At 46.6% G+C, this 23,392-nt stretch overlaps 1 protein-coding gene across 1 annotated transcript in view; it reads right to left on the minus strand.

Annotated features, from left to right (window-relative positions):
• Positions 1–195: 195 nt before the first annotated feature.
• LOC123022111 (sodium/hydrogen exchanger 2-like) overlaps positions 196–23,392 on the minus strand; it is a 24,381-nt gene continuing 1,184 nt past the window's right edge. Inside the window, exons 2-13 of the mRNA XM_044427534.1 lie at positions 20,657–21,120; positions 19,573–19,823; positions 18,322–18,539; positions 17,242–17,438; positions 14,955–15,044; positions 14,633–14,703; positions 13,681–13,845; positions 12,860–12,971; positions 11,079–11,213; positions 5,328–5,394; positions 1,677–1,895; positions 196–307 (exon numbers count right to left, since the gene is read on the minus strand). Coding sequence (XP_044283469.1) covers positions 1,702–1,895; positions 5,328–5,394; positions 11,079–11,213; positions 12,860–12,971; positions 13,681–13,845; positions 14,633–14,703; positions 14,955–15,044; positions 17,242–17,438; positions 18,322–18,539; positions 19,573–19,823; positions 20,657–21,120 — 1,964 coding nt within the window. The 3' untranslated portion in view covers positions 196–307; positions 1,677–1,701. The remainder of the gene's footprint in view (positions 308–1,676; positions 1,896–5,327; positions 5,395–11,078; positions 11,214–12,859; positions 12,972–13,680; positions 13,846–14,632; positions 14,704–14,954; positions 15,045–17,241; positions 17,439–18,321; positions 18,540–19,572; positions 19,824–20,656; positions 21,121–23,392) is intronic.

The following is a 23,392-nucleotide window of genomic DNA, read 5'->3' on the forward strand; positions in this document are numbered from 1 at the left end:
ATCCTAAGGCCATTCTTAAACATTTCATTGGCATTGTTTTCTAAGCACTTGCATTGTCGTAAACTAACATGTCAAGTAAATCCTGGGTCAGTGGGCTTTGATACTAGCCTTGCTTCACCCACCCACCTCCCTCAAGCCACTGGGTTGCCAAAGCACAGATTCAATCCCTTCCCAGACCACCAGCTTAACACTCACTAAACCAGAAGTTCCAAATGGTGTCTTGGTAGTCTTCACCAAAGAACCAGCAACGCCAAAAGAAGCCTTCATGGTGAAATGTAAGAATCCCTTCCGAGTCTTCCCTCTCAACCTATGCAAAAGAAAAGGGGAGATCCAGGGATGCTGTGGAGACTCTTGTATTGCAGTAATTTTCAGTTTAACTCAGGAGCTACACTTTTAGATATATGATTGCATGATGCATCTTACTAAAGGCAGATGGTATTAAAATAAGCCTGTAGCCCAGATTTATTTATTTCTGCTTTATACAAGGCACATCCCTCTATACAGAGGCAACAAGAGTTCTAGTAAAGCAAGAGTTTCTTCTGCATTCAGATGAGAATCCTAGGCACAAATGGTCTTTCAATTACTTACTAGTATTGCTCAGAATACGAATACACATTGCAGGCACCTACTTCACATGTATCCAAACCCCCCAATATTTGTGGTGAGAGTATTCTATTTTCTTAAAGCCATTGCATTTGTTTTGAAAAGCAGGAACCTTAAGAATGAAGAACTGGGCTTTGGAAGCACTGCCAAGTCCGTGCCTAGATAGCAGTTACATTCTCCCCTTTGCATGCTTTCCCCCAGCACGGAGCGCTTCATGGCATTTCCATGAACATTTTAGCACCGTCTCTAAATTTGCTTCTTTCTCTGCAGATTAGCATATGCCACTTTTAAGTGAGCCAGCCAACTTTCTCTCTCATTTCTGGTGAAATTATTCCAGCAGTTGTTATTATCCACTTTTCAGAAGTGGATGAAATTTCATTCACGTGTTAGGGTTATAAGCCTGTTTTGACTCCTGGCCTTTTCCTCCTCTTGGAAAACTAAGATGCCAAAGAAAGTGAAGATGGGATAAATGGCCTTGATAAGTTCCTCGAAGAAACCCACAAATGCACAGCCCATTTTGGCTGCAGCTGCTATTCAGGTTTATTTAGTTACCTTTTTTGCTGCCCAACAGCTGCCGCTCTCTGGGCAGTTTGCAAACAGATGGGATTCTCCAGACCAGGCAAATGTTTGCCCTCTAACAGCACAATTCAATGCAGGGACACCTTGGAAATGAACATTGGCCTAAGTCTAGACAGGTTGCAGCCTTAGCCAATTTCGAAAACATAAGTGTTGAAATCAGTGGAGTGAGGAAAGCATGAATCTCAAGTACATGCGTGTGCCTTTAAAGAAATGTTAATTAATCATGAGTTTTGGTTGATTTATTTATTAGTCAATTAAATCTGCAAGTCAGAAGAAAGAAGAAAAGTATGTGTTTCTAGATAAAAGACCCTGGTTGTAGTCCATTTGTTCAAGAATTAACTAAGTTTGAATACATCACAGGGACATAGGCAACGGCTTCCTATTTCAGAACAAGGCCCCCAACCTCATTTTCCTTTCAATCCCAAGAGAAATGTTTTGTTATGGTTCTTTTTAAGCTACAGAAGTGCCTTTGTCAGTGTTGTTAGGGGAGTTACCTCCTCTGGATGATGGGTGCTGTTGTCAGTGTCGAATCCTCCACACCGCTCTGTCGCAAGTATCCAATAGTCTGTCCCGAAGGCAACCAGAAAGAGAAGAACACCCAGGACTCCAAAAATCCCCGCTAAAAATGCAGCTATTTTGATCTTCATGGCAGAAAGACAAGGAGGGGGGAGTGAAATTGAGTGAAGGACTCACGAAGGAAACAGTCTTGCTTTCTGGAGAGAGAGACAGAGATGAGAGGGGCACACGAAGAAAAGTGTCTCTATTTTAAGATAACAGATTGGCATCATGTCAGGACTGGTATTCATTTCATGGGGCAGTAAGGAGAGAGCTATGAAAAGCAGATGACCAGGAGCTGCCAAACAGCTGAGGAATGAAAGCAGGGCTATGTATGTCCAATGTGTTCTGCACCAAAATAACTGAATTCGTGTGCCAAGCACAGTTTCATTCTCTGAAGTATATATTGTACAACCTAATGGCACACGTGCGTGTGCGCACGCACACGTGCTCACATGCACACATGCAAAGCAGGGTTGGCTCCCTTCAGATGTGTTGGACTACAATTCCCAGCATCCCCCCTCTGCATGGCACCAGTTGGGGAAGGCTAGTACAGGCAGAGACAACTGCTGGTATAAACAGCTTTATAGAACAGGGGCAGGCAAAAAGTGGAAGACGTGGAGTGAAATGGATTTCCAATAGCAAAAATGAACAAAACTTTCTCTCTTAAGGTTTCCACGTAAATTAGCATACAGTTTGCTCATACCATTAAGTATATGCAATCTTCTGCAAATAGGCTTTCCCTATTTCCTTTTTTGGTGAGGTATGCTCTCTTTTTCGGAAATTCAAAAGTCACCCATCCTGGCCCCAATCCCCCTTCTACGCATAAGTGCCCTTCCCATGAGTAGCCAGGAGTTCCCAGGCAAACACCTATTTCTTCTAAGAAATGGGACCATTTCACACATTACACAGAACCAAATCCAGGTTTGTCATGGAATTTACACTCAGCAAGGGACTATCATCAGTCTCAGCTCTCTGACACACAGACCTGGGCATACAAACATGTGAATACAACCAATGGGTGTCTGTCTGTATCCATACAACAGATTTTCCCATGTACCTGCAAAATCTCATAGGCAGTCTCCCTGAAGATGTCATTCAGTGAAGAGTGAGCAGGGAAACATCTAAGCTCCAGGGCAGTGGAGAAGCAAGGATCAAATGCTACAATTCCTTTCACACAACCTTGCAAGATTCAGTGACAGTAAGAATTTAAACACTTTCTATAAGCCTGAAATTCTGCGAAGAACTCATTTGCCATGCATTCAATCCCAGCGTTCCACTTTTTCCCATTTAACCACAGGATTTTGAAACACTGGATATAAAAAAGGGATTACTCTGAGACACATTATGCCTTGTTTTGGAAACTTCTCTACTTCCCCAGTTTCTTCCCTCCCTGCTCCCATTCTCTGCTCCTTTGCAACAGTCATTTCTACCCAGGCATATTTGGGGGGGTGGGGATTGGACTAATCCAGGTGCGACACAGCCAGCCATGCTGGACATTGTGGGAACAGGGGTCTGTCCACATAGGACTGTGCCACAAAGAAGAGGGCCACAAAGTGCTAACCCTGCTCCAGCGCAAGAGATAACCAGAGACTTAAGAAGTTTGGGTAATATTTCGCTTTATTTGCAAATATACAGCTCTGAGGATCACTGAAGGCACACCTTAAGACAGCAAGTTCTGCTGTCCCACATCACATCTTTTACCCTAGAAAGAAAGTATTTGAACCTGGGTTTCCACAGTTCTGGCCTGAGGGCTGTACTCACAGTTATTCGTACTTAGCAGTAGACACTGTGCACCCTAGGAATGAAAGTAATTCCTTTGAGAGAACCCCAACACACTAGCCACTGTACCAGGCTGCCTTTAAGGACACACCTAATTCGACCTGACTGGCCCCATCCTCTCCACAAGCAAGGCTGGCCTGAATCCATTCCTTCTCCCATCTTCTACAACTTCCTTCCCCAAGCTAGAGATGCCCAAAGGTATTGAGCAACTGTACCCATCATCCCCAGCCATTGTGCTAGTTATAGTCCAGGACATCTGGAGGGCACCAGATCGTGGAAGGCTGTTCTATAGCTTCAATGGACTCGACAATGAATAACTTGGACTAATCTTGGAAGCAGAAGAAATAATAACCAGAACACTAATGCTCTTTTCAAGAACTGTGCAGGGATCTCGAAATCAGGACATTTTGAAGGGTGTGCATTCATAGGGTTGCCAAAAGTTACAGAGGGCAGACGGCACAAAAGAACAAGAGTACTATGTGCAGCATTACGATAACAACATGATTTTTCTCCATATATACTCAAACATCATCTCATCCTCTTATGGTGTAATTTTATTACTAATTCATACATATGCACAAAATACAGAAAAAAATAGTAACATACTCTCATTTAAGGTACGTTTATACAAAACAGCTCCTCCCATTAAGTCCTGCACTGCTGAAGTTCGTTGTTCAAAATTATCTGGCATGTGATCTTGCATCCAGACTACGGGTGCAATGGACTTTGAAGAGCAGGTGGAGGAAATCTTATACTGGGTTGCCAAACATCAGGAGAATACTAGACTAGGGCTGCAATCCTATACTCTTCCCTCAGGTTATATCCAGGGAACTCAGTAGGACTGAGTGAACATACATAGAATCACCCTTTAACTCTCTTTCTCCTTCCAGTGTTTGACACGAGAACCATTCTGTGTTGGGCTCCCTCACCTGCAGCCTGAAAGTTGGCAATCCTAGAAGGGCTATACCACATGACTTTTCTGAAAATGTTGTCTCCAGCCTCAAATATGCACTATAAAATATGCCAAACAGTATACGCAGGATCAAGTGCAATTGTTTAAACCATAATTTTATGGATGTCTTGTGGAATTGAAAAGGGTTTAACACTTTTAATGTACATTCTTGCAAAACAATTTTCTTGTACATTAAACCCACGGGATTTTCGACAGAAAATAAGACTTGTTAAACTTTGCAAACATGTTCTGCAATTGTCTACAGAATGAAGAAAGACATGTAGATTCCAAACAAGTACAGAGGGAAAGCTGTGGCAAGCTGCTACTTCTCCTTTGAAACAGGACTTTTCCCCGCTTCTTCTTCATTAACCCACTGGGTAGTACCAAGCTGCAGTGGTATAATGAAGCCTGCTGACTTTGATCGATTAGATTTCACACTTGGTGCTTTTCTGGAATGCTTGGCTGTAGAAGGAGAGGAAGATGAGAAACTTGTGCTGCTATTAGTCAAAGAAGGTGAAGGAATAGATAGATAGATAGATAGATAGATAGATAGATAGATAGATAGATAGATGATGGACAGACAGACAGAGACATGCGCACGCACACACAGAGTTTCATCCCCCAAAACATATATCTATCCTTTTTGGTTATCAGCAAAGACCCCTTTCCAGATTCCTGCCACAGAACAAATAACATACATGAGGATAAGGATTAAAAGATGAAGTCTGTATCAAAGAATTGATGACTGGTCACCAGTCCATGAAGCTAAATGTGTCTCATTCAAAAAAAAAAAAACAAGTGGAGAATGAACAGGAGCAAAGTTTTGGCTAATAACACCCAAGGTTTTCCAACTTACTGGTAACAGATCTGCATAACTTGGGTTTGAGATTAGTCTGACCATCTGATGAATAGGAGTCATCCTTCTGTGAGGAAGAAAGAATGTCAGGTAATTGTTTGGAAATAATGGGATAACATTGCCACACATGCACACAATTACTGGACCGCCTCAAGGTTTTTTTTTTTTCCAGGCTAAAATCACCCTATTGAGGCTGCTAATCTTAATTACTTTTGCTGGAACCATAACCAAAAGAGAGTCTGCTGACGAGAAAGGATTTATTCTTACAAGTCACCCCTAAAGTAGAGGTAGGTGATTCTGTTTGCATTCCCTTCTGTAAGTTCCACAGTTTTGTTCAAATACACGTTCATTTCCCCATCAGTTTGGGGAAAGGAGGGTGAGTGCACAGGAACACCTATATCAATTCATGTCTCCATGAAAATATGTATGCATTTTGCATGCAAGCCCCCCTAATGTAAACATTGTAGTTATTCATATACAATTTGCTAACACGGGCCTTTAGGTTTTCAGCTTTCCCTGATCTACTTATTTGATGTATGCCATTTTTTGGCCAGTGAACTGGAAAGCAAAATCCAGAGATGCAAAAACTGAAGAACTCTGTTGTTACAGTTCACCTGCTAAGTGCCAGTTGCTTTTAATTGCATTGAAATGTGAACCCAATGAATTTTTCCCTCAACTCTAATGGAAGTCAAGCAGTGGGCTTTGGAATTCGCGCCCCTGCTCAGACAGGACCAGTTTCTTATATCCTCTATCCACCCACCTTGCCCCAAGTCCCACAGCTCAGGAATATTTCTGCCTGGCGTTCCCAATATTCCCACTGCAATATTCCCAATTGCTATTGCAGTGGTCCTGCTACAACTGGTCCTATGGTGAGCCAGATCCAAATCCCTTTAGCAAAGACTGCAAGCAAAAGGTCGAAGTACAGTTTTATCAGTCTAGCAAATGGGAAGTCCAAAAGCAGCATCTTATCAGGAGTTCAAGAGTCAGTGGCACAAGCAACCAGTCTAAGGAACAACAAGATCAATGAAAGAAGGTGCTGAAGTGTTAGAAACTGGGATAAAGGTGTTCTTGCAGCAGCGAAACCTGACCAAAGGTTTATGGACAAAAGCTTCTAGAGACCCTAGAAGCTGGGTCCTTTTGTCCCAGTTAGCCTGGTTGCTGAAGTTCTTGATGTATCTTTGCCTCTGCTTTTATGCACTAGTGAATTCTAGAGATCAGTGATGCTCAGCCTCTTCCACTGACCCTGTGGGTATCATACAGTCCTTCAGGGTTTCTATCTGGAGAGGTCTTCTGGGTCCATCACTTTTGAAGGCCCTCAACAATGACAGGGGCATCTGGCCTTTACTAGGATCAGAGGGTCCTACCAGGCCTTTTGGCTCTGTGACGTCAAGGTCATTGTCCAGATTGCCATCTGAGTCAGGCTCCCAGTAGTATCCCGATGGAAACTACCTATCCTGGAGACCATTGCTGTCCAAGTTGGGTTGGTCACAAATACATTCTTTCCTTCCTTCCCACTTTCTCCAACTCGTTGCCACCATCTTTGCTGCCCAGAATGTATGATGGGTTGAGAAGGTTTGGGGAGTACAATTTCAAGCAGGGCAATTCCTGATTTTTGGTGAAATAGTTCAACTTATTTCTGAGTCATTCCAATGCAAGTTGGAAGGTGGGAGGTGGGCGACCTGCGCAAAATCCAGAAAACCACCAAGTGGCAGGTGGCTGAGGAAAAGGTGCTTGGGGCCAAAGGCAAGCCAAATTTGCCCTGCAGACTCAACACACTTGCTCTGGAGAACAGAATCTGAGATCTTGAATGTTTCCCAGGTGTGACATTTTATTTTTAATTCTCATTGAATCGTGGTGGCCAAAAGCATAAAGACAGAGAATTACTACTGTGGGCTAAGCAGAGGATTCTTGGATTAAAATATTAGTGCTGCCCCCAGGCACAGGGGATGAAGCAAACTATCCATCAGAATAAATCATATAATTTAAGGCAGCCCATTGCAGGGAAGGAGTTTACACATGGACATTTGACAAAGAAATCACTTTGTGTAGGATTCCTGTTTCTACTTGAGATTGAACCTGGTTGCCTCTCGGACCTCTTCCAGGTAGAAGCTTACACAGTTTTCTGAAGACTGCTGCTAAGCTGGCTGAATCTCCCATCCACCCCGTTGTTTTCATTTGTTTTCCGTATTGCCAAGATAACAAAGAGGCTTTTAAAAATACATAAACCTACACACTGCAGCTCAGGTAGCAGGGAAGCGACTTATGTTTCGAGATTTGAAACAATAAAGGGTGGTTGCAAAATGTCCAATCTATGCTGGGACCAGTTGCCAGTCTGGAAGTAAGTTTGTCTGCCAGCCGTCCAAGGCAGAACAGGAACTTGGCAGATGTTCCCTGGCTCTGGACCAAGTACCTGGTGGAAGCCTCGCTAGGTGGAGAGACTCATGCTAATCAGTGCTCCGTCCTTTTGCTAAGACACTAATCTCCATTCTTCAAGAACTCTTGTTAGCACATTGAACACCTGAATGTGTCCATGTTTCTAAAGCAGAGCGTCAAGCTGTGATGGACGTGCAATCTGGCAATGGACCCCAAAGCTTAGATTGCCAAATAACTCTGGATACCTCCCAGTTCCATTTTTCACTTTGCTTTTGTTTCCTTTCTGGTGTAACAAGGGACCCATGCTCTCTATCCATTGTCTTGCAGCGACTCTGCAATTACATTAACAATAGGGTACAGAACTTGAGTGACTCTGGAGAAGGTCATCCCAAAGAGGCCCCTGAAGAACGCTTGTGGGGATACAGTCCCTGCATTTAGATGAGTCCAGACCCAGCCTTGCTCCTGTGGTGTGGTTTGTAAACCACCCAGTTGCCCATGGCTTGCTATGGGGTTTAAATAACCCACCATGGCTCACATCATCAACCAAACCAGGAAGACACTTTAAGCCATGGTCGAACCCAAAAGGGAAAGAGTCCCGTGGCTAGAGTGGCAAAGCAGCATGGCTGCTCTGGCTAGGGGCTCTCGCTGATGAGGCCAGGCCATGCATGGACTCCATCCCTTTCTGCCAGGCTCTTGCCAATGCCAGAGGAAAAGCAAGACTGTCAGAATCAGCAGGAACCTGAAGGTCCATCCTGGGCTGCTTTCTGGGACCTGGTAGAATAACCAACCATGGGGTTGTTGGGACTGCGGTGCCTGCCCACCTCCAAGCAAAGAAACCACTGGCTACGTGGTCCAGAGGGGACTTCACCTGCTGTGCCCAGCAAGAATTCCCAGGGGACTTAATTTGTTTTGTGAACCTGCCCATCGTTCCAAACAATGTTCCATGCAGGAATGGGACCGTCCAAATCAGAATTTGACCATTTTTCCTGAGCTGGAAATGTCTGTCATCAAAGGGGGTGAAGAGTTGATGTTTTCATTCTGGCAAAATTGACTCAGTCCCCAGATAAATTAAAATAAGGTCATTTTGCTATAAGGTGACCATCATTTATCAGAAAACTCTTACAAAACTGATTCATTTTGTCAACTCTCAGGTGCTCTGAGTTAGTTGTAACAGTATCTGGAGTTAACTACATTCAGACAGTTATATTTTAGAAAGGTTAGATTTGAACAAGCCTTTTTCTGAGAGGTAAGCCCATTTAGTCCTCCCTTTGCAACATGAACAAACCAGAAAGTTTTCAGTTAATGGTGTTTTTCCATTTCATCCAAACCTTGAAACAACGACGTGGTTCACATGTAACAACAACCCAGAACATGGGTTGAGTACAGGTTGTTTTTGGATTGTGCATTATTATTATCTGCATACCCTGAACTATCCATTGCTATCCATGAGCAACATAGGTTAAACCAGTATGCAGCATTCATATGTAACAACAACCTATAATCAACAACAACGCATATTCAACCAATAATCTGTGCAGTCGTGGTATGCTAACCAGCCCAATAGCTAACAGCTTGGAAATAAGCCAGGATATTCAACCATGGCTTGAAGCAGTTTTAATCTTCTTGTTCCAAAGTTTCCTGTTTCAGAATAAATAGAAATGATGGTTAATAAGGGGCTTCCTAGTTTAATCACAGCTCAAGCAAAAATAGGAGCTAAGGAGCTTCCTGCCCAAGCAAAATGCTCCTTCAGATCTTGCATATGATTTTAGAGACTATGTAGTGTTATTGTTGACTTGTAGTTCTTAACTATCTTTGACATTCAAGTAATGAGACTCCCCCACAGCCCCTCCTCTTGTTAATGGAGCTGTAACAGCGCCATCTTGTGGTCAGATGAAGAAAGCAGTGCTAACTGGAGCAGAGCCAAGAGAAGATGGAGGAGGAAACAGCCACACAGATCTGTTCTTTGGACTTCATTTCCACCAGGGAGATGAAGCATCTCCAGTTCTGCTCCACCATATGCAGCATGCAGAATCTCCCAGCATTTTTGCTCAGCATCCGCCAGACTATCTCCATGTGCAGGGACAAGGTATTCATGGTATTTGCATTGGGTGCCCGGTATAACGTTCTGGGTACCCCACAGGGAAAATGATAAAGTACCACCCTAAAGACATCACAAAACCATTTGTAGCATTTTTTAAAAAAATATCAGGGAAAGTACTGGACACAAAGTTGTAGTATAACTAAAATATATGGTATACTATGATCAGGTTGCAGCTTTAAAAGCCTGTAAGGATAACAAGGCAGCATGGGAAATGCCATTGATACGGCAAAGTCCCTTTGGGGAAGCAATTCCACTTTCAGCTTGCCATCCCAAGAGAAAGAAATTCCCCTGGTTTCTCTTCCACTTCACCCAGACACAAAGAGCCCTGAAGATGCCCTTACGGTTCAGGTGGGTATGCACAGGAGAAAGCACTTTTCAGATAACCTGGTGTGAAGATGGGTGCAGGGGCACCCATCCATTCAGGAAAGCACCTGCACTGCTCTGAAGTGGTGCAGTAAGAATGGGTTTGCCAGCTTGGGGAGAACGCCGGCCCCAGAGAGGTCCCTTGCAGCGTGTAGAAAAAACGATGGCTTCATCTCCCAACCTCCTCTTGGTTTGACCGTTAGAAGCCCTGATCAGGGCTGAAGGTTGCACAGAGGCTGCTGCCCAATCGGAGTCCAAATGCTCGGCAGAGTTTCCTGTTGGTTTCGTGCTTCAGAAGAGCCTGGGCACCCTGAGTGGGACTTCTGCCCCTGCTCCTGCCACCCTGGCCCCACACACGAGCAGAGAGAGGGTCAGCCCACAGTGGTGGCCAATTTGTATTTGCCTGTGTAGCTCATTTCGTGGAAGAGAAAGGGTGATTGGTTGTGCCTTTGCTGTTTGCATGGAACTTCACTGTCCCCAGCCACTATTTTGCTCCTTGCTCCCACTAATGGACCAGGAGGTGCTGCAGGGAAAGTATATCCCACAGGCCCTAAAAGGAAAGGAGGCCCATGATCTTTCCATGAAAGGCCTGGATTACACATGCCAGTCTGGGCCGCAGGATGGCTGAGGAGGAGGAGGTAACTCCGCTGCTAAAATGGTTCCTTTCTCCCCCATCTCCCCCAGATAGGATGACTCCCAGAGCAGCTCCCAATACTATCGAGCTCCCCACCTGCTGGTAGGTCTCCAGGCAGAGTGGGCCATGATCTGCATATGGAGCAGTGGACTATGCACCACGGTACCTTGGCAGGTAGAAGAAGTCCCAGAAGAAAGTCTCGGAGGACCAGAGAAGACCGAGAACTTGGAGAGAGGAGCCATCATTTCTCCTGGTCCCTCCCCACCACCTGCCCACCTACCTCCTTGCTCAGGTGGTCAGAGTCACTGCGGCTCATGTGCATCTGCCAGCTCTTGTGCCGGAGGATCAAGATCTCCTTGGCCTGTTCCACCGGTTCTGTTTCTCCAGGAAGGGTGTGCCTGTTGTAGGCCGGCACCTACAGCACATGCAAAATGAAGTAGAGGTGTTACCTATCCTTGCATTTTGTTTTTGTATGTAGTGGGTTAGGGTTGGGGTCTCCAGTGGTGCCACCCGCTGGTGCCAAACCTGTAGCCCATGATTCTCCTGGCCTGAAAGGCAGGTGCTGCTGAAGAGCGTTGCTGGTGCTACTGAGCTATCCAAAGACTAACTGACATCACTGGTTTCTCCCAGTCCAGGCAACTCTCTGAAAAGCTTTATGTTCTGCACTTGCTCTTGCTAGGAAGGTCCCCTGGTCCTCCCTAGAAGCTGTCCAACTTCTGGCTTCTGTCAAGCTTGGCTCTCTATTTTCAGGCTTTCCACCAACAGTTGCCTGCCAGCAGGGGACCTGGCCATCCTCACCTGAGCACTCAGTGTACATGCCTTATTCCTCAGTGGCATCCGAGGAAGTTGCATGCGGCATCTACACCTTCTTCCATCCAGGATAAGATGCGTAAATTGGAAAGACGGCAATGCAGAAGGCCACCTGCATGCCTCCAGTCATCATGGCAGTCCATCAGGCACAAGGACCACACTCCCAGTGCCACTTGACTAGAGAGAGGAGCGACAGGGAGCTATCACTGGGGTTTGCTGCAGCAACCCAAAAGGATGAGCCCCATGTTTGAGGGGCTGGCTGGAGTGCCCTTTAACCAGGCCCCCCTGGGAGGGGCAGTCGCAGAAGTTTGAGTGGGAGATGTGGCACTCGGCAACAGCGCTGCAAATAGTCCAAGGCAGCTGGGTCCAAGGACGGGTGGATTTCTCAGATTCAGCAGAGACTAGCAACTCCTTCCACGACAGCCTCTTTGCCCACTTTATCCATGGTGTTCCAGGGTGCCGGATCTATTTTGGGGCTGGAACTCAGGACCATGGATAACTTCCAAAAAGCTGAAAGGAAAAGATGCCAAGGAGGAGAATAGGGGTTATCCTTCTCCCCAGTTAAATCCATTCCATCTGTGGTTGTGGATTGCCAGGAATCTTTTGTTCTGCCATCTCCCCATTGATTGATAGAACCAGGCCATCCTCACCTGAGCACCCAATATACCTGCGCACCGCATGCAGCGCTCATGTTCCCCGTTCAGCCAGCCTCAGGGACCAAATTCAGTTCCTGGATTAATTCTATTTATTCATTTGGGTATTTTTAACCCATCCAATACCCAGCGGGTCTCTGGACGGCTTACAGTTCAAATCCAATAAATACATATATACCCAAATAATACAAACGATCCACGAACTGAGCAAAAAACATAGGTAAAATTAAACATTAAAAGTACAGAAGAATAAAAAAGGTCAAGACCTAGTTAGTATTCGGAATTGCAACTGGGGTGTACTGGAGAGGGGATGCACAGAATAATGTGGGGCTGGTTTGAAACTGTCTTTATAGCTCTTAGTGATTAATCCTTCATCATTCCCAACTTCCCAGGCCAGGAAGATCAATGTGCTGCTAACATCAGGCAATGGCTGAGCTTCGGCATCTGGAAAACAGATTCCTGACCTGGATGATAGTGCATTGGATCTCAGCTGCCATTTTAATTTTCCACAATGCACTCAAACAGCATTACTCCAGGATATTGTGGGATTTTTCAAGAGTCTCCAGACATTTTTCTTTACACCCAGCTAAAGCCTCACCGTTCTCCTGGTTTTGTACAGGTTCCTTTCCAGGATCTTCTGGATGTCATCCACATCATCGAGATTGAGACTGTCTGAATCATTGACTGTGACAGCAGGTTTGTCTTTGTTGCTGGTGGGGTGGGTGAGAGGAAATGGAAAAGACACAGAAAGTAATGCAGATATATTTATGCGGCAAAAGGGCAAACCACCCAATCTCAAATGGAGCTCAAAGCTAGAAACAGACAGTAAATATGGGGGAAGATGGGCGAGGGGGCATCAGTGTCCATTTATTTTGTCCCTGTGTCACCACCACACATTTTGCAGGTTTCTAAAACTTGCTGTTCATGCATATTGCATTTCAATATCATGTGGGAATCTACCTGTACTGCAAGGGTGCAGAACTCTAGGCTCAGGGGCCAAATCTGGCCCTCCCAAGGTTCCAGTCTGGCACTCTTGTGCTCCCTAGATGATGAGCTGACCTTCCCCAGCCCCAGCCCCTTCTCCCAATCAGCTACCGTTTGGTAGTTCCGCACCATTCTTAGACTCCTAGAATGGAAGAGTTGGAAGGGGCTACTAAGGTCCTCGAATCAGCTCCCTGCTCAGTGCGGAAATCCAGTGAAAGCATCCCTAGCCAATGGCTGTCCAATGACCTCTTCACTGCCTCCAGTGTGGGACAGCCCACAACTTCCCTAGGTAACTGGTTCCATTGCCATTCATTTTGGCGCACGAATCACAGGTTCATCCTCCCCAACTCTCAAGTTCTTCAGTGAACTGAAGAGAAACTGAAGGCAGTTTCATGGGTCTGAAAAGGAAAAGGAAAAAAACGCCACCACACGTACAGCAGTGATGAATGGGCTGGTCCGCAGATGAGCTGGCCTGCTTCAGCCAACTCAATGGCATGCTTCCGCTCAAGTTTCTCATAGAGAAGCACGATGCTTGACTTGGGTTGCACATATTCCCGGAGCAAGAACTTCTGGAGGTATTTGCTGTTAAAGTATTCTAATCTGCCGGTGAAGAGGAGGTAGAAGAGGGGAGAAGATTAGTGCAGGCGAGAGTAATGCATGGTGTTGTTGTATTGCAAGTACCATCAGCACTAGTCAGCGTAACTAATGGTAAGGGCTGATGGGAATTGCAGTCCAACAACAGCAAAGGGCCATCAGTTGCCCTCTTCCTGCTTTGGTGGCAAATGGAAAAACATTCTCTCCTGCCATGTTGTTCCTTGGAATGTGGAGGTTTGATTGGCATGAAGGGAGCCTGCTGGCAGTATCCAGTTTGTTTGATCCTCAGCTCCTTTTGCACAGACTGACGATGTACGCCATTTTGGAAATATTTCCACAAAGCATTCAGCTTTAGGAAAAAGCAAGCTTTTGGGGGCTGTGGGTACAATTGGCATTCCCAGAAACTCTCCTGGACATCTCCATGCAATGGCTATTATGGGATGCATGGCAAAAGACAAGTAACCTGCCAGAAAGACTGAGCACTGCCATACTCCTCCCTAGTTCCTTCTTTGACAGGGGCATTGTGAACGACATTCAGGGGTTCGGGTGGTCTTCTACATCCAGGAATGGCAATCGCGTCTTTAAAAAAAAATAGCTCCAAAACAACCCAGTCCTGCTTTCGGTGTTTAAAGAAAGGGGAAAGCTGTCTTTTGTCATTGTTATAGCAAGACAATGATCTGTTTTGTGACATGAGGATGAACTTTCCCTAGCAGGAAACAGAATTCATACTTGAGAGCTGCTGTTGTTTTCCCTTCTACACATGTAGAGACCTGTATTTTTAGCAAAGCCTTACTTGTCTTTCCAATAATACTGTCCCCAGTGTCCGGATATATCTTCAATGCCAGCCAATAAATGGTCCAAGAACTAAGCAGAAGGAGAGAGAGAAAGAGATGGATTTTGCTGGACATAGTTATGCTGTTGCATAAAGGATGAATTCTGGGAGGTCACATCGTCAGACAAAACAACAGCTTGTTTCTGGCAAGAGCATCGAGCTCCAGTCAAAAAGATGGGAGACACTGGAATAATTTTCCCATTTCAGCCACTGCCTTCCTCTTTGTGACAGCCTTCCAAGTCCTGGTGCAATGGCATCCTATCTCCCCTCAGTCTTCTCTTACCCGGATGTGAATTTGTTCCCCAACAGTGGGAGCACTTTCTTGTTTTCTGGTGACATCTAGCAAGTCAACAAGGGGCCGGATGGTCATACCCTGAGGTATAAAAAGAGGGGGTGGGAGAGAGAATGCACACATTTAATTTAAAATCTATATGAGCATGCAAGGAGCAAGCTGAAGGTGCTGCTGTTAACATACCAAGCCCGGACGAGCTTGGGATCTAGCTACCTTAGGCACCTCCTCGGCCATTATGTCCCTGCCTGGCCTCCGAGAGCCGCAGAGGGGCACCCCTGAAGTGAGCTGCAGGTGCGCTCCCTCTGGAACACCTGGCCAGTTTGCAGTGCGCAGCCCTGCCCGAAGGCCAAGTCTTGTCATCCAAGCAAGTTGGGGAAGGTGGAGACTATGACCAGGAGCAACTGGTGCCCACTGGGGCTGCTGGGGCAGAAGAGATGCTCCACATTCTGCTGAGATCATTGGAGGAGGCCTGGATGATGACGATGACGATGACGATTCATTACATTTCTATACCATACATAGCCATAGTTCCCAGCATCAAGTCACCCATCCAGATTTCAACCAGGTCTGACCCTGCTTAGCTTCCAGGATTGGGCAGTGTCAGGTAGTTCAGGCTATATGGAAGCTGCCAAATGTGGCACTTGGCATCTCCATAAGCCTGCAATGGAGGAATTCCACCAGGCTGTAGGGGGAGCCCTGTGGCACACGCAGGCAAGGGAGGCAACATTATAGAAGGGCCCTTACTCAGTTCACTGGTTTGCATGCAAAAAATGGCAGGTTCCCTCCTGGAAAGATGAACCTGTGATGGGAAAGAACCTTTTCATTCACTGGCATCCTGGAAATTGTTTGGCAGAGCAAGAATGCTCTATGGGCTCATCATCTAACCTGGCATGGGACGTATCCCTGGGTGGGCAGAGGTCATCCAAGTGGCCGCGTGCATGGGAAAGGGGGGAGCTGGAGGAAGAAGTGTGATAAGCAGCTCAGAAATGTGATAAATAGCTCTATAAGTAATCAGAATCGAGGATAGGACTCTGTTGTATCTTGAACAGTTGCATGGCAAGCAGAAATTCAGCAGGGGAACCTCACCCTACTGTATCTCGCTGCTGCAAAAGTTACTCCAGATGAATTTCCCAAATAGCAATTTGTCTATCTCCAAAGACATGCTAGAATCGAGAACTTCATTTGGCCACAAGATGGCACTAGAAGGCCAAAAACCACGGCAATCTGTCCTCATTCCCCCAACCTGTCTTGCCAAGCTTACAATAGCCAAGCAAGTCTTTGCTCTGGAGCCCAGAAAAACGGCTGGCAGTGGCTACCGGATATGTAATGCTAGTAATCAGCAGGGAAAATTTCCAGCTTGCAGGAAGTCACAAGCTTTTTAAAAAGTTCCCAGCAGTGCGTGGTTGCAGGATATAGCTCTCTTCCAAAATGATCTCCGTTTGCATGTATCTGGAGATGAAACACTGTCAAAGCACGTCAAGTTCCTAAAGAGGAGAGAAGGAACTCAAATGTGCATGAAATTTGCATATGCTCGAGTACATGGGGTTAGATCTAGACTTTGTTCTACTTAGAGTGGACCCATTGAAATCAAAGGGACATAAGTAGCCGGGATTAACTTAAGTCACATTGATAGCAGTTAAGGATATCTAAGCTCAGCTGAACTGGAATCCGGCCCGTGCAAGAGGTACACATTTGCAAGAATCACTGCCGTTTATCATCACCGTTTATCCCCTTGGGGTGGAGATGTCTGGGGCCAGAGGATGTGAGAGCTTGGTCTGACTGTTGCTCAGGTGGTGCAGCAGCTAAGCCCGTGTACGGTCTCCCTCCTTCAGTTTCCATTTGAATAGTATTTGGTCCAGACAACTGTTTGACTCAATGCAGCCACCCTAGGCTGGAAGGCAGGGGCTGCCCTGAACACGTCCATGCCCAGCAAAGCCCCCCACTGAGCTAAACGAGGGAGCAGGTCACCTTCCCTGTGTCCCTGTGACGCCAGACGGGAGAAAGCCACACGTCACTGTCTGCAGGAAGCAACAGCCAGTGGCCAGCCTCCACCCCACGTGCCCGCTTCCTCCAGCCACGGCCCCTGTTGCACAAAACAGTCCCGGTAATGGGGTTATGTTGGGAAGGCCACTGAGGAATCACCAAAAACGCAGCTGGAGAGGGGTGCTGATCCGCATAACACTTCCGTTTGCCAATGTATATAAAGAAGATGCAAATTAAGAAAGCATTGGAAGGTCTGGTATTGCAACCAAGCCTGCTCAAAGGAGCTCACATTTACCTGTACAAACACAGTGAAGAGGATAACTACGGTCGTTGCAGCAATGAAGAGTTTCTTCCTCTGAAAATCTGGGAGCAAGAACACCAGAGAGAAACAGATGGCCCCTCTAAGTCCGCCATAAGCAATAATGAACTGGTCCTTGGGCGTCACAGTATTCACGTGAGATCTGTTTATGATGAATGTCAGGACAAGAACGCCTAAAACGAGTGAAGCAGGGGTGCAAATTATCAGGAGCGAAGGAAGGATGGAGTGTACCAGTCCTAAAGGCCAACATGGATGCATCCACCCCACACCATAAGAAGTTGAATTCACTAGGAGTGTCTCAGAACAGTGGTGTAGGGCCGAACTAGGGACACCGGGAAAACCCACCATATATTCACGCGGCTTTTGATGACCATGAATCCAATCTGCAGAGAGGACCAGCTTTTTCTGAATTACTTGGAATCCGTGGACTGGCTTTTCACTTTTGGGAGCAGGGGATTTGCACTTATTTGCATTAGCCCTAATTAATAATAACGAATGTGCATTAGTGCATCTGGGTACCATTCTGACCCCATCCATGGAACAAAGGTTCCCTGCTGAGGTCTGTGACACACAGAGCGAAGCGTTTTAATAGAAAACCGCATGTCCGTAATGCAAAGCCAGCGGGAAGGGAACACACGGCGCAGCCAGGCCTGCCCCTCCAGGGGCCCTGCAAGCTTGTTCTGCCGCACGATTGTCCAGTTCTGCTCCAAAGGCCCCACAAACCCCTCTAAGCCTGTTGGCCAATACATGCCCAGTGGAGTCGCAAGCAGGCCACCAGGCGCTAGGGGCTGCCACTTTAAGGCTGTGAACCTGAAAGAGGTAGCCCAGCGCAGAGGTACAGGAGAGCTTGTTCCTTCCATGGCTTGCTGCCCAGAGGCGGTCCTCTGAATCGTCCGAATCTGCAGGCAGGCACTGAAAATGCCCTTTGGCTGGCATCTCGTTTCATCTAGGGCCAGTCCTGCTGGCAGATTGGCTCCCCGTCATCTCGGAGGGTGATGTTCTTTGAGAAGGTGCTGGATACCCAAAGAGGAGAACTTTGGTGATCGTCTACGTTACCTAGAGCTCGCCAGATGAGGCAGAAAATGACTGTGAAGCAAATGTATGGCCAGTTCCACTCATGGTTGTCCCCAATGGTGGAGACCCCAAGGAAGATGAAGATGAGGGTGTCGCTGACACTACTCCACATTTTCATGAAGTATTTGATGGTTGTGTGGGACTTCAGAGAGATGTTAGCCTCCACATAACGTTTCATCCCCATTGCACAGGCAATGATTCTGAAGAGAGAGAGAAATAAAATTCATCCAGTACGCCCCTTCCCATCTCAAGAGACTTTGGTGGAGTGCTTGTGTGTGTGTCTTTTAAACTGGAGAAGGCATGCAATTGAAAAGCAGGATAACAGTAATGCTCATCCTCAAGATTCAGCACTGTGAGCTTCATTAAAAGGCTCAGTTAAAGTTGATGACTCTTTTACTGTCCTATCTAGCTAGATAAATGAATAAAGGCTATCAATGGTCGCTAGTCATGATGCCAGTGGCTACTCTAGTCTTATTGGCTAACAGTATAGAAGCTGTCAAAGAGAAAGGCTACTGCTGTTGGCTATGGGCAAAACGTTTATATGCAAAGGCTATAGATTGTTGTTATTGGCTGTGTAGGCTATTGGCTGTGGTCCCCATCATGGCACCTACTATAGACCGCAATCCAATGCACTACAGCAGGTGAGCATCATGCCTTCAAATGGTATAAGAGCAGCCCTTTGGCAGTCAAAGCACAAGGAATCTATTTACGCTGACCATTTGTTAATTTCTATGAAGCCAGTGAATAATTTAAATAAGTGTGCATGTCAGCGAATACAAAAGACCAAATGGTACAGCGTTGATTTGTGGAACAAAGAAACACCTATTGGACATTGCCAAAAGATACCTTTAAAAGAAGCATAAACTAAATTTCACCAGTGGTGATTAGTTGAATTAGGGCATGTGAAATTTCTTGCTTTTTGAGTACAAACCTATGCAAGTATAGACCTGCTTAGAAAAAAGCAGAGAACTTCACAGTGCAAATCTAATGACTTTGCCTTTCCCCACTTCACATGATAGCATGACTATTTCCAAGAATGCTTCACTTTCTCTTCTGCTTCACTTTCTCTTCTGCTTCTTTATAGAACTGCAACAGGCAGTTTTGTTCCAGAGTTCCCCTAAAAGCTTTTATGATTTTTTCCCCAGCATAGTCCTAACTGTGGTGCAGAGATACCTTTTTCCAGAGTTTAGCTGCACCCATGCCTAAAACATTGGCTTGTCTGCATTTACTTACGCCACAATACCAGAGAGGTGGAACATTTCTGCAGTGAGATAGGACAGGTAACTGTAGAGGAAAACAAACAGGGGCTCTATCACACGGATATTTTTGGTAAAGCGTGTGGTGAAGGCAGCTATCGTGCCAAACAGGAGGCCTACTAAAACCCCTCCGATGCCAACCACAAAAAACTTCCCAGCTCCAGCAAACACATCTGCTGTTTTGATGGATGGCATTTCACAAAAGGATCGGAACAGCTTGTACAACACCTAGGAAGAAAATAGAAAGGGAAAGGCTTGGTTGTAAGGCCAGAAATGGAACCAAGGTGGGCAAACAAAAGGTCTTTTTTTGCTTGTTATGTCTCGCAGGGCTGATATAGGGGCCAGTCCTACATTGAGGCAGGTTGACACAGCCTTCTCGGGTGGCATTAAAATGGAGACAGCAACGAGACACTGGAAGACAGCTCCGGCAAAGGGGATGCAACTCCCAAGTGTGCATTGAATCCAATGTGCCTAGGACTACATCAAAAGCTACTACTCCTCAAAAGCTCCATTCCTGCATGGATGGGAAAGAAGTGGGGGGGGGGGGGTTCAAAAGCATCCCTTCATGCAGTGGGCAGCATCTAGGGACAGGGATTATCTGGTCTGGCCCCTTGAAGAGGGCTCTTGCACCTCTTTCAGCATGAGGGTGGAATTCCATTCCAGAGAAGTTCTCAAGAGCCATGTGGATCGGGGCCAAAAATGTAATAGAAACAAACCCAGTGCATTTTCCAGCTTGAAGCTCTTCCTGCCAGGAACTAAACCTGAGGAGGGGCATTTCAGCACTTCGAAATGGGGATGGAGGGACTGCAGACAACCACCCTGCAACTGGTGGCCAGGGAGTGGGGCTGGCCTGAGAAAGGAGGCCCAGCTATCTGGGGAGCAGCAGAGAACCAGATCAGGTGCCTCTCAAGATGCCAAGGAAACACCTTCAGAAAGCTCAGTGGAGTGCCCATTCTTTGTGACATTCGAGTCAGAGATTGCTCAGCTGTGGATTTTGGGTACAATTTCCCACTTCCTCTAGACCACCAAAGTAACTCCATCTTGGCTTTCAATATACTTACAACTGTCACAGCATCATTGAGAAGAGATTCTCCAAACACCAAAATATGAAGCTTTTCATTGACATGTATCTCTTCAAACACGGAAAGCACGGCAACGGGATCAACGGCCGCGATCAAGCTACTGAACAAGAGGTTATGGAGCAACGATATATCATGCAGCTGGAAGGCACCCACTTGACATATCCCGTAGAGTGAGAATCCAATCCCAAAGACATTCCAGATTGTCCCCACCACAGCATATAAGAGGATAGTCCCAATGTTCTCAAAGAAGGGACGGCTGGGCATGAAATACCCAGCGTCCAGGACAATGGGGGGCAGGAGGTAGAGGAAGAAGATGTCGCTGTCCATAACTGGAGGGGATTTGTCATTGAGGCCATAAATGATCCCTCCCATGATGAGCCCAACAAAGATCAATAGGCAGCTTTCGGGGACTACCGAAGGTAGTTTTTCAAACAGATGAAAACCTGCCAAGGGCAAGAGGCAAAATTACCGGGAGATCCAGAACACCCAAAACAATGCAATGAAACAAGGAAACATCTGAAAACAGGGGCGGGGATATAGCTAGGCCTGCGTCTTGAGCCCCGGATCTATTTCCCATGGCCCTGGGCCTACAGCCCAAAGCCCTCAATGTCCACCGGTAATGATGGATGGATTTCCCCCCACTTAATGCCATACAGGGGCAAGTTTCAAGGGATGTTACAGCCGGGGAGGGAAGGGTGAACACCCCTTGTCCCCCACTGCATGTCTCCACCCTTCTACATGGCAATTAAGCAGTGGGTAGGGAGACATATTTCTATTGGTACCGAGTCAGGGCTGGGGCAGGGGTTTATTTAGTGGGTCTGGGATATACCTCTTTTCCCTGCAAGGAAGACTAGGAATCTTGTGTGCTCCTCTTGCGCTCCATGTTATCCCCACAACAACCACCCTGTGGGTAGGTTAGGCTAGGAGTCAGTGGCTGGCCCAAGGTCAACCAATGAGCTCCATGAGTGAGCAGGGATTCGAATCTGCATCTCCTGGGTCCCATCAAACACTTTAACCACTATGCCGTCCTGCCTCTGGGGATTTCGAAGGAAATTGCAGCTGGGAGAGAATGGCCAGCCCTTGTCCCATGTGCACTTGCTTCCCGCAGCCCCTGCCATGGTGCTCAAACAATGGGGACTAGAAGAATGTTTTAAGTGACTACGGAAGGCTCTTTTAAGTGACTACAGAAGGAGCTTTTAAGTGACTAGCAATGCCTGCATTTTCCCCAAGGGGAACCGAAGTCTAACTTTCCATTGGATGCTCCCAAGCCTTTTGTACTACTTAGAGCCTCTCTTTGGATCCTGGTCTACGTATCAAAACTGTTGCTGTCCTATGCATTTTAATTGCTTGCCATTAAATACATTTACAGCAATAAATGATGTGGTCGGCTCAGCATAATTTTTCAGAAAGACACTAAACTTAAAAAAAGAAAAAGAAGCACATGTGGTTGATTGTCTGCAGTTCCAAGAAGCTTTTGTCTGCCCACCCTTTGCGATGGCTTTATTAACTATAAAGGGTTCTATTTTTAAGGCACACTGATCACTCAAACCTCGGATGAGCAGAAAATGTCAATATGGCCTTCTGAAAACCCGCGCGCAGTACATCTGGCCAACGCAGCCAGTTAATGTGTGCATCTGAATAATGCATGGTGGAAAAAACCGCTTGCTGTGTCATTGGCACAACTGGGCTATTTTATTGCCCTTGAAGGATATTGGATGGATGGGAGGAGACTGAAAAGCATCCCTCACTGAGGGTGGCAGGAAGCCTGTCACAGAATTGCCGTGTAGACCTCACCGCAGCCTCGAGGAGTTATGATTTAAAGCACACAGGCTGCATTAGCATAGCTTATATTGGCGAGATGTGGCATGTCCATACATTACGGCACATGGACTCTCTCTGAACCTCTTGAGGGGTCCGTAGGTAACACAGTCTGGGTTTCACATCAGTGCAAGCAAAATCTCCCCAGCGCCTTTTGAACAGCGAGCGTCCTCCGCTTCCGTCAATCACCTTCTGCAAAGCACTGCTCAGGGAAGTCTCTTGCAGCAGGAGGAGCCCAGCAAGCCTCCTTCTTGCAATAGGCAAGTCCTCCCCAGCGTTTTGCAGGCCCTCAGACAGGGCACCCCCAGCACCCCATCCCTCGAGGAGTCTACCTTCTCGTGGCCACTTGCTCTTGCCACTCTTGGTCCTCACCCTCTTTTTCACCGTGGCTACCACTTGCTTCCTCCACAGGTACAGAGCCAGGGAGCCAGCTGAAAGAGGCCTCCACTCCTCTCCCTCCTTGTCGCCACAATTATTAGGTGAGAGTAAGCAGGTTGCTGTGGTCCAGAGGAGGAACACCTCCAGGAGGTCCTCATCAGCAGGCCCCTGATGCAGTGCTGGCCTTTTGTAGGTGCCCCACTAGGGTTACCCTGGACACCAGCTCTGCCCTCGGGGGACATACACCACTGGTCAGTATTTCCCATGCATTAAGAACTGTGCTGCCCTTCTTGGAAGCAGACTGAGACAATCAGCAGCCCGGTATCAGGGCTTTCCTGTGACAAAGACAGCCACCTTGGGTTCTTCATAAGAAAAGAGGCAGGATATAAATGCACTCCTTCTCCTTCTCCTTCTCCTTCTCCTTCTCCTTCTCCTTCTCCTTCTCCTTCCCCTTCCCCTTCCCCTTCCCCTTCCCCTTCCCCTTCCCCTTCCCCTCCTCCTCCTCCTCCTCCTCCTCCT

This window comes from Varanus komodoensis, unplaced genomic scaffold (assembly GCF_004798865.1).
Source record: "Varanus komodoensis strain SLA01 unplaced genomic scaffold, ASM479886v1 scaffold18_3, whole genome shotgun sequence".
Lineage (NCBI taxonomy): Eukaryota > Metazoa > Chordata > Lepidosauria > Squamata > Varanidae > Varanus > Varanus komodoensis.